The 12,062-nt window shown below is 33.7% G+C and overlaps 1 protein-coding gene across 16 annotated transcripts in view; it reads left to right on the plus strand.

Moving 5' to 3' along the window:
- The window catches only part of LOC121868978 (bromodomain adjacent to zinc finger domain protein 2B-like), a 390,896-nt gene that overhangs the window by 158,813 nt on the left and 220,021 nt on the right, over positions 1-12,062 (plus strand). For 13 of the 16 annotated variants that reach the window (XM_042370010.1, XM_042370019.1, XM_042370013.1 and 10 more), the window contains 4 exons: positions 1,352-1,435; positions 1,813-2,001; positions 3,534-3,855; positions 5,368-5,536. In XM_042370010.1, coding sequence (XP_042225944.1) covers positions 1,352-1,435; positions 1,813-2,001; positions 3,534-3,855; positions 5,368-5,536 — 764 coding nt within the window. The remainder of the gene's footprint in view (positions 1-1,351; positions 1,436-1,812; positions 2,002-3,533; positions 3,856-5,367; positions 5,537-12,062) is intronic. The other 3 variants (XM_042370011.1, XM_042370012.1, XM_042370024.1) reach the window with 3 other exon arrangements.

Here is a 12,062-nt window from a genome sequence, read left to right on the forward strand (position 1 = left end):
TCAAGATTATTTTCTTTAAATCAACACTGCACTGCATTATATATTGTCAATATGTAAAATATATTTCAAAATGACAAATAATTTGCTTGGAAACACAGAAAAAAGCGTTTAGTTGAAGAGAGTCTCAAGCAAGATGTTACCTCCAGTGAAAACAGAGAGAGACTAACTCCTGTTTGCTGTGTTAAGAGGCTGGATGCCACGCATTAAACTAGTCACTTTACCTTCAATTATGTTCAATAATTGTTAAAATGACTAAAAATTGAATATTAAACTTTTAAAATTATTGAATAGTATAAACTTCTTGATATTTACTAAAATAGTAAGGAATTTAAGCCCTAGAACCGATTAATGTATTGGTGGACTGATACTAAAGCTGGTTGCCTGGTCAGCGCAAGCGAAAACATGTTGAGATCGGTTCGTAAGAACTTCGTTAATCGAATTTTTTTTCGTTAACCGAATTGAAGATCCTTATGGAAGGCAGTTTGTTAATCGAAATTATGTTAACCGAGGTGTTCGTTAAACGAGGGGTCACTGTACTTGAGTGAAGTCATGTTGGTTGGATTTAGTCTGTGGAAGAAACCGTATAATTTTAGCAAGGCAGTTTAATGGTCATAGTTACACAGTAGTTTAGTGTCAGATTTGTGCACAGTTGAGTTCATATATCCTAGGGATCAGAACATAATCCCAAATGATCATTTTTGTGGTTTAGTTTTGGTAAAATCAATAGTGGGAAGAATTAAAAGTTGCAAAATGAAAATCAAATAATGTTGGTTGTTTGACAAAGGGTGAAATTCCATTTGATAAATATAAAAAGAATCAAGATTAGTTGCCGTTCCTTAAATACAATGTTATGTTGATTTAGAAAAAGATGAGTTATGAATAAGGATTAACTTGATTTTAATTGTTATTGAAAGAGTAGATATTCATGTTTTTGCATTTGGATGGCATTGTGTTGGTGTATAGTTTAATAGAATTATTTTACACCTTTTTGAAAAACTGGGTGTTGACACAATTCAGTTTTTCACTGATTTGTTATATATTTATAGCAGTTTTTGCCACATAAACAGTTAAGGTTGAATTTACCTAAAGTTTGCTTTATACTGCAGTTAGTTTTTTAATTTGCCACTTTCATTGTGTCTGTTATTTTAGGCAAAATTCAACACTGGGTTTTACTGAATTATTAGTCTTGTTGGAAGTTTCCTCTTATACGTCACACATTATGAAATCGATAAATATGAATCCATCAATCCTTTTTGAGTACAGTAGTGATTTGTAATCATTATATAGCTTTTATATTAAAAAATTTGAATGCTGCATAAAAGTTCATTCTGAAATAATGTGTCATTTTAAGATCAACATAACCGGTACAACCAAAGTGGTTTGAGAAGTGGAGCTGCTGTGCACTCATATGATCGAAATTTCTCCGATTCTACAGGTATGTTAAGCATAGTATGCATAAAATTCTAGTTTGGTGGAAGCATGACTCATAAATCTGATCTTCAGAAGATAATTGAAGGTAGAGAATTATAGGAGTTTCCCTTGGGATTATCATAGATCAGTAATTAAACAAGCAGGCATAGGTTGTTACTATTTACTCCTCATCTCACTCAATATACGAATCGGGTTAAAAGTTCAATACCTAACTTTAGTCACCTCATGGAAGGGTGGTGTTACTATGTACTGTACTATGGTCTACCTTAACACTGTCTTAAATCAGGTGCTGGTAGAGAGGAAATGGGAGAGTTAATGGTATTTTTAGTAGGTAAAACGTCATAAGTGATGTACCTGACTTTAATTTTCTTTTTTTCACAGCAGCTTGGTGGAACATTGCTGGACTGCAACAGATGGAACTTCTGTCCAGGTTGCAGGGTGGCCTTGGTGGTAGCAGTGGACAAGCTGGAGCAGCAGCTGCAGTTGCTGCTGCCACAGGGGGACTTGGGGGCTATGGGGGATTGCATCCTGAACACCTCATGAACCTGGAGATCCTTCAAGCACAACATGGTCAGCACCATCATTTTAACATTTTACTATTCTTTTGAGGATATCTGTGTAATACAGATTTTGTTAATGTCTTTTGTCGTTGTTCTGTACAGTACTTCATTTTCTTTCATAGCTCCAGAACTTCATTTTATGGCCTACAGGTTGCTATGAATAACCTGTGAGAACTCCATCAATAAATTGAAAGCAACTGCCACAAACAGTTGATTCCATGAAATATTTGGAGACTTGAATTGTGTGAAGTTGAGTAAAGATACAGAGTTGTTGAGTTGTAAATATTAGCTCTCATGTTTTACAACTGTCTTCAGTTATAAATGGTATTGTTTATTTTTTTCTTCATTTAACTACCATATTTTACACTGACTGGGTCATTCTCATAACTTCTATGGTGGGAGGATGAGTAAGTTATTGCTTTTCTTTGGTCTGACACTTAATGCACTGTTATCATCAGTTTCCCAATATCGAGGAAGTGTGTTCATTGGCCATGTTTATTTCACCTGAGATCACAGTGCAAATGTTCATTATTTTTTGTTTTTATACTGTAATTAATTCCTGGTGACAGGCAAAAATTGGATCTGCAGCCATAGTCTTGGTGATCTAAACCCACTTCACTTATCCTTCTGAAAACCTTTCAGAAAGTTTTAAGGCAGAAAGGGCTCAAAAAAGCAAACGTTCTCTTTGAATAACTTACCTTAGATGGGAAAATATTGAAGGGTTTTTGTTGCTTAGCATAAACGTGTATATCTATTTCATTTTGCTTTCAAAATGTGCCATAAGATGGTATTTATTTTACTGGGAGGGATTTGTCTGGTGCTGAATCTCCAGAGAGTTCCACTTCAGAAGTTTACTCCTGGGGATCATCAATATTTGTAGCTGTTTTAGAACTTCATTGGTCATTTACAATGATCTGTAGTTCTTAAATGAAGTCTGAAGTATAGATTGCATTTTATGACCAAGAGAAAGAAGTGAGTAACTTGTACAGTCATCTTTATTGAGTTTCAATTTCATATTCCTTGTAGATTTCAGTCAAATAACATAATGTGGAACTTGTAGATAAATAACATATAAGGTCATATTGACTAAAGTGAATATGGTTGCACAGTATGTGGATATGGTTTACTAGAGGATTGGTCTGAAGAGAACTTTTGGATTAGGCTGCTTGATTTATGTAATTTTCAGAGGGAAGGTGAGGCATTGAAGTCCATCATGATTAATTGCACATTTGACGAATCACAGAAGTGGATAATAATGGTGTTGTTGGTAAATGGGGTTTTGGGGGGAGAAGGGAAATTGGAGAATTTTCTGGACTTACATAATTAGTGTATTGAGTGTGGCAACTGAGTGGATGCTGTGCTTGCCTCCTGTTCTATAAACTGATGAGTCACACCCCAGGCATTGCCAGTGAATGAATATTGTACTTAACTTTACTGCCTCTAACAAGCCTATGGGATTCAGTTTCATATTAGGAGTGTAACTTGTCTATTGCTAGCACAAATTAACGTACATATGGTAATGATAATATTGTGTTTACACAGCAGCAGCCATGGCAGCAGCTCTTTCTACAAGCAAGAGCTCAAGTAGCAGTTCAAAAGCCTCTAAAAGTAGTAAGAGTGTTAGTAGCAGCAGCAACAGCTGCAGCAGCAGCAACAGCAAAGGTATAACTAGCACCCTTAGCTACAGAGGTTCTGCTGCGACAACCACCACAACTTACTCCAGTAGAGGGCACGAACCATCTAGTAACAGCAGTCGCTCCAGCCTAGAAATCAGTCGTCTGGCATCCTCCTCACACTCCTCGTCTTCCAACACTAGCAGACCTTCAAACTACCCTTATAGTACTTCATCATCACATCGCTACAGGTGAGTCTTATTTGTGGTATTGTGTGGTGGTCAAGTTGATACAACGCTCGCCTCCTGTTCTATGGGTCGGTGGTTTGATCCTCGGACACTCCCGGTTCACCCAACTGTAAATGGGTACGAATGTTTACAACTTGAAGAAATCAATGCAGCTGAGTGCAGTATCAGCCATGTTGCCTCCTTGTGTACCGAAGGCTTAGTATACAGTGTGCTGTATTTACACTGTCCCTAATGGGCAATCAGGCATATGGGACCCACTTTCACTTTTACAGTCAAGTACAGTACCTCACAGACTCAAAACTTAACACATCCATCTTTTGCAAAATGAGTTTATATTAATTCGGTTACAGCACTTTTTGTGTGGGACATTCATATGGGTTTAGTAATTTATTTGTTAAAGTAGTGGATGTGATGATCCATAATAGGAAAAGAAATTGGTACAGTTAGTGAAGGTTGCAGGTGATTTATAGTCATTGTGGATGAGAGTCCTCACTGGTTCATTAGTTAATTGATGTTGGCTTTTGCCATATTCTGATTTAGATTAATAGCATAGATGCAGTCCATTTAACCTATGGAAAATACCCAAGGTCAACGATTTAGTCGAGATCATGAACGAGACCATTCTCAATTTTAGCATTTCTGGATTACCCGAAGAATAGCCCCATACCTAGTTTTAAGGTGACTGGTTAGATTGGAGGGTGAAACTTTTGGTAAGCACCTGGGTGGCTAATCTTCAGGTGTTCCATAAAGGTTAAAATTGGGAATCTTCTCATGGAACTTTTGTACTGGAAGGAACTGAATGTTTTGTTTTAAGATTTTTGCCAATGTAACTTAACTCCCTTAGTATTAGAATTTTTTTCCATATTACAAGAAAAATACTGATAAGATTGCTTAGTATGATTTTGAAAAAAGAATTCATGGTTCAAAATCTCAAATGTTCCAAATTAATTTTTTTTTATATATCAGTTGCATACAAATCACCTCTGCCACTCCAGATTGTGCACCTTAAATTATCAATAATTTATACATATCTGGCCATATCAGATATGTATTTCAAGTAAACCAGTGTTCAGTGAATTATATGCACAATATTCAGTGCACCGCCACTAGCCCACCCACTGTCTTTGCATCAATTTATTGCCCTTGAAGGCTTACTTGTAATATGTCAATATGAGTAACAAGGAAGAAATAGGTTGTAGGGTAGAGCTATGGTACATTATAGGAAAAGAACTGTAACAAAACAGAAATTGATAGGAAGCCTTTCTAAAGTAAGAGCGTGGCTGGTCCAAGGGGGTGTGTCAACTGTGCTCCTGGGCCAGCAATGAATGTTTTTCAAGTTAGACTTATTTTCTGCCTTTTTGAAATATTTATGGTCCACTTGTGGCAATGAGGTTTTTGGATATGTAAAATGTTTATATTGTATTCAGGTGCAATGAAATGAAAATCCTGATACTTGGATGTATAAAATGTAACTGTGGCATCTCTTTTTTTTTCCTTTCCTGGGGCTTTGTGCAGTTCGCCTCTTTCGGTCCTTGAAAGTGTATCTTCACACCATTCCGAACTGGGATCATCACCGAGCCTCTCCTATGGCATCGCTAGTCTCATAGCTGATAAACACCCATCATCCCACCATAAGTCTCACTCTTCTTCATCTTCAGCCAACAGTTCCTCAACACAGGCAGAGGTAAGACTATTTTTTTCCCTGTGGAAATATATTGATATTATGTATGACTTCAGGTGAATGCTTTTTCATCTCTCACTTTTCACAATTTATGAATTAGTGATGATAGGTTCTGCAAAATGATGAAAATGCTGTCAACCAGGAATTGTGTATATCATGATATTTTAGGCATGATATATCAAACAAGAACACGCTCATGTAAGATCCTAACATATTTTATTTTCTTAGCTCACCTCACTGGAGGTCAGAGCCCACTGATGAAAGAGTCTTGTGTTTATTTTTCTAGAACTTATTGTTTGCTTACCAACGTTTGAGTGCTTTTGCTGGATCACAGTTTTGACTTTAATGAATTGTGGTGTAAATGTCCTTTATTTCAAAATGTTAATCATATCCTGAGTGGTCACCCATGTGACTCAGATTTTAACAAAGTTTTGTAGAAATCTTTAATCGTTGAAACAAAAACTTCTACCTGCGATCATTAGAGTGGGTTAACTCAAGATAATATGTAGGAAGTTATTTTATGAAATAAGATGTGGCAACAGTGGGCTGCTTCCAGACAATTTTATTCAGTGCAAAGAGACTCCCACACACAAGGGGTTAATAAACTATGTCCACTAACCTCTTCACTGTGGAGACACCCTCTATATCTCTAGGGACAAAGTCCTGTCAAAAAATAAAAAATAAATGAATACAGTATATATATATATATATATATATATATATATATATATATATATATATATATATATATATATATATATATATATATATATATATATTTATATATATATATTATATATATATATATATATATATATATATATATATATATATATATATTATATATATATATATATATATATATATATATATATATATATATATATATATATATATATATATATATATATTATATATTATATATTATATTATATATATACAGTAATACCCCGCTTAACACGGTTTCAATTAGCGCGATTTCACGTATACGCGGTGCCTCGCCAGAGCCGAACTTTCACTTAACACGGTTTTTTTTTTCGCCACCCCCCACCCGCCACCCTGCCTGCCTGTTTTAGCTCATAAAATTCATACAAATTACCCGGCCAGAATATAATTTACATTGCTGGAATTCTTACAATATGATGATCATTTTGAATATAAACATCATAGATTTTGCATTAGACATACAAATTTTAGATATAATGTTTACTCTGAGTAAATATGTTATTTTTTGTGCAAAATATATGACATTTGTATTCAAAATATTCCTGGTCTTACAAGGAATCCAGCAATGTCAATTATATTATCCTAACTTTAATCTGAGGTATTATTTAATACTAAATGTTAAAATTTAGTTTTTTCACCCAACATCTCTTGAAGGGAGGATTGGTGGGGGGTGGGGGGAGGGTTGGGACTGACCGCGCGGTTGGAAGAGGGGGGGAGGCAAGGTGGGGTACTTTGATTGACAGATAGTGTCGTGAAGAATATATTTTTTTTTTATTAACTGAAGATATTTGTTTTAGCTCATAAAATTCATACAAATTACCCGGCCAGAATATAATTTATATTGCTGGAATTCTTACAATTTGGTGATCATTTTGAATATAAACATCATAGATTTTGCATTAGACATACAAATTTTAGAAATAATGTTTACTCTGAGTAAATATGTTATCTTTTGTGCAAAATATATGACATTTATATTCAAAATACTCCTGGTCTTACAAGGAATCCAGCAATGTCAATTGTATTATCCTAACTTTAGTTTGAGGTATTATTTATTAAAATTTAGTGGTTTTCCCCCAAAAATTTCTCAGAGGGAAGAGCCAGTGAGTGTAGTGTGAGAAGAGGGGGAGGGAGTTGAGTCCATTATTTGAATGGACATTAACTTGGCGACTGTATTTCTCTATTTCTCTTAAGTATTAATTGTGTGCATGTACCATCATAAAATTAAGATGTTATTTTTACTAGAACAAAGGTATTGTGTTGGAAAAAGTGGAGTTTGGGGGTCGGGCCAGTTTCTATTGGAATTAATCCCATATGTTCTGTTGTTCACTTAGCGTGGTTTTCACTTAACACCGTACCCTGTGGGTTTTATTGACCACGTTAAGCAGGGTACTACTGTGTGTGTGTATATGTGTGTGTATATATATATATATATATATATATATATATATATATATATATATATATATATAATATATATATATATATATATATATATATATATATATATGTATATATATATATATATATATATATATATATATATATATATATATATATATATATATATATATATATATATATATATATATATATATATATATATATATATATATATATATATATATATATATATATATATATATATATATTTATATATATATATATATATATATATATATATATATATATATATATATATATATATATATATAACAACAACAACAACATCTGTGATAAAAAACAAATAATATAAAAGAGAAAATATTGGCTTATATTCTATGAATAAAAAGAAGTAATCTTTAAGTTCTTGATATTTTGAGAATATTTATTAATAAATGAGGGAATTTCCCCCCAAAATGTTCGAGTGATAAATTGAGAAGGTAGATAAGTGGACTAAACTTTCTTAAACTTTTTTGGACTCTTCTATCAACTACTGTATGCAGTACAGTATTTCATCCCCAACTACTGTAATGGGGTGAAAGGGAAAATATACTGTTAATGTTCACAGAATATTTCGTGGTTTTGATGAATGACTCCATGTTCAGTTGAGCTCTCTCCAACTCCCACCCTTACAAACAGATTCAGTACTGTTGTATACATGGTTGGGAGGCTGTGGTGTGCATTGAGCTGGTCACAAGCCATATCATTGCCCATTCTCCTGGGTAGGGATTGCCTATTTTATGTATTATGGGGAATGAACTGTAATTTTTTTAATTTGAAAAGGATATTAAATTTGTATAAAAGTCACATAAATTTGTGATTGATTCAAATGCTAGAAAATTTCATCAATAAATTAAATTGAAGGATGAAATGTAAGCTGTTGGTAGTTGGTTTCATTATTATGAATTTTTTTAATAATGTGCAGTGAGTGATGATAAAGGATTACAGCTGAAGTCATTGTTGTGTAATGTTACCTCAGAGTACTGTACAGTACTGTACAGTAAAGCCTCGAATAACGACGGTAATGTGTCCTCCAATATTATAGTGTAAGGTGAATCATCGTATCGCAAATCAGTAATTACCATTAAAATAAAGCAATAATAATGAGATGCGTTCCCCTGTGTGACCTTTTCATATCTTTTATGTGGTTTATTACCCTATTTTCCTCCCAAAACAATACAATTAATGAAAATTGCAAACTATATTCTTTAAATAATATTTCTGAATGCACCTTATACAATATACGTAAATGAATAATAATATGGTCACACAAGAGGAGATGGGACGCCATTGTTTTCGTTAGTGTTTACAGCCGGGAGTCCGGGATGATAGTTCTACAAGAGAAAATTAAGAAAATATGACCCTGGTTGTAGCTGTAGTAAAATTAATGTAAAAAAATGTATATACAGTCAGTCCTTGACTTATGACGGGGTTAGGGACCGACGACCAGGTAGTAAGTCGAATTGGTCGCAAGTCGAAAATGCGAAAATAATACATAGAAAATCTAAAATGGGTGTCTCTTTTTCTTCTCAACATCACGAGAACTCTCACTTTTACGCTTGCCAGCCATTTTAAAGGGAATTACAAACGGAAATTTTGTCAGTACACAGTGAGATCACTAACGTCGGGACTCGAAAATACGTAATTTGAAAAATATTTTATACGGCTGCGGTAGTCGTATGTCCGGGTGGTCATAAGTTGAGTAGGTCGTAAGTTGAGGAGTACCTGTATGTATATTTTAAGTAATGTTATTTATTGTTAATAAATGGAACAATAGAAGTAGCTAACCACTAATGGCAAAGAAAAAAAAAAGTGAGATGGATTGGGAATGCCAACATATATGTGCGCATTTAAGGATACCGCATCATTTATCTTTTTAAGTAGTTTACCACTAATGGTGAAGAAATAAAGCGATACGATTGGCAACGCCAATGCATGTACAGTACATGTGAAAAAATATCATCATTTCTCTACATATGAATATGAAAGCAACACTTATTTACTGTTCATATATGTTTTAAATGATACTTATGAATGTAAAACAAAAATTCTACTTACCAATGGTGATAAAGACTAAAACATAAGGACAGCCAATGATGTTGTGCAAGTTTATACTCAGATGACCAAGTCATCTGGTTCAACTCTGGCTGAAGCTGTAGCTTTCCATAAAGCTGTTGCTGAAACTGTTACTGAACCTGAAATTGTTGTTGAAGCTGCTTATGATGCTGAATTTGATGGTGTAGCTGAAGTTGATGGTTTGGGCCTTTGAATAGTAAAGCTGTCAAAAGAACCTTGCACAGCTGCTTTCTTTTCTCATTATACATCTTTATGTAGAGGTCATTTGCATTTATTTAAATTTTAATGCTTTGTTCTGTTTTTGGATCCACTTCAGAAAATATGTTCATTGCTTGCTCCATATAATATCCACAGACCTCTCACTTTTTTCATATCGTTTTAATACATCTAGTTTCTCGGCGAAGCATATACACTTTCTATTAGGTTTTGAAACAACACTACCATCACTTGCTCTTTTGCTCATGTTGAATAAAGATGTAAAACTGCTGTAAGAAACCTGAGAAAGTTTTTCTCCTTTTCTTGTTCAGATGTGTGAAAACAAAAGGCCCCCAGATGCGATTATTTATACTAGTGATGCTGGCGTCACTACTAACAAGCCCGGCAGCCTCCCTGCGCAAGGCTTTTTTTTATAATATCGGGATTTAGTTATTATTTATACGAAAATGTAATAGATTTGTTTTTATTTCGTCGTAAATATGAAGAAAATAATGGCGTAAATTAAATTGGGTCCTAAATTAACCAGGGTCTAAGATGTGAATCTTCGTTAGTTGAACCGTCGTTATCGGAGGCTTTACTTGATGTCTAATGATTCAGTTTATTTATTGTTCTATATTAGTGCTGATATTTTCATGATTATTATGAAAGATATTTTATATTGTAATAATATGACATAGTTGACATTGTTGCAGTATTTATCATATTTACAGCTTTCATATTATAAATAGGTTACATCAGTTATTTATAAGACATAACATAGTAAATCTACATGTGTTGATTCTGTACATACACACTCTTATACTTATCGTATACACTACACAAGTATATTTATATCAGTTTCACATCTGTTGCACTTTTTATATATGCAAGTCACACATTTCTTGTTGCACATCTTGCATATCATTACACATGTACAGTATACATTAAAATATTCATGGTCATCTTAACAAATATACAGTTGATAGTATTGTAAAGTGCACAAGTTCATTTGTATCATTTGCTGAATCCTCAACATTTAAAGGGACTTGTAGATTAGTCTTTTATTATGTATGCAAGTAAACAATGAGTGCTTAATAGTGGACAGACTTACTGGATAAATCTACTGGAGGTGGAGCAAAGTTTTATTAACTGTGGAGAGAATGATGAAACTTGTGAAAGAATTAGATAATGTTAAAAAAAAATATATTGTAATGGTTGTATGGCTTGTGAAAGAGATGGGTAAATGACTAAAATTAGTAATAAAAGTGGAAGTAGATTCAAAAGAATAATGAAAAGTATTGTTGAAAGATATTGAGAGAAAATTAATAAAGTCAGTGGAGCCTTTTCTGGTATGCAATGATTGTTTGTTTAGGAAGCATTGACTTAGTCATTCTGCCTAGTAATGGGACACAGTAATAATTTACCCATTGAAGATAAATACTGTTTTGCACACACTGTAACTTTGAATATTCATTTCATTTTCAATATATAGACCTCTTCATAGATGCACAGTACTGCACATGATGTACAATTCAGCATGTGCACACCTTCCAGGACTGTGTGTTGGATGTTGTGTTAACCTATCCATAATGACACTGAATATTGAGAAAGTGGATAACTTGCCTTATAATGTTTACTGGATATGTACAATATGGTCCCCCCCAAAAGTATTGTTAGCCATAGGATTGATGTGATTCGAGGCTTTCCAAGCAGTGTTACTCGACATATTTCTGAACGGTTAGTAGTTCTACATCCACGACCCTTGAGCATGAATGACTATATACATTGTGAATGATGTGAATCCTCCGAGGCTTCAGATCAAATACAGTGTACTCTCGATTTAACGGAATCCGATATAACAAACTCTTGATTTAGCGGAAGAAATTTTTTCCGTTATTTTTCACTCGATTTTGTGAACTAGTTTGTTAAATCGAGATTAATTCCGCTAATACGCTTACACCTATGGAGACACCTCAGACACATGATATATACACAGAAACTTTAGAAAATTATTCATGGCTTACCTTAAACTAGGGGGTTCAATGTTTGTTTTAAATTTTTTCTATAATTTCCAAATTTTTTTCCAATT

The sequence above is a fragment of the Homarus americanus genome, unplaced genomic scaffold (assembly GCF_018991925.1).
Source record: "Homarus americanus isolate GMGI-L3 unplaced genomic scaffold, GMGI_Hamer_2.0 scaffold24694, whole genome shotgun sequence".
Taxonomy (NCBI): Eukaryota; Metazoa; Arthropoda; class Malacostraca; order Decapoda; family Nephropidae; genus Homarus; species Homarus americanus.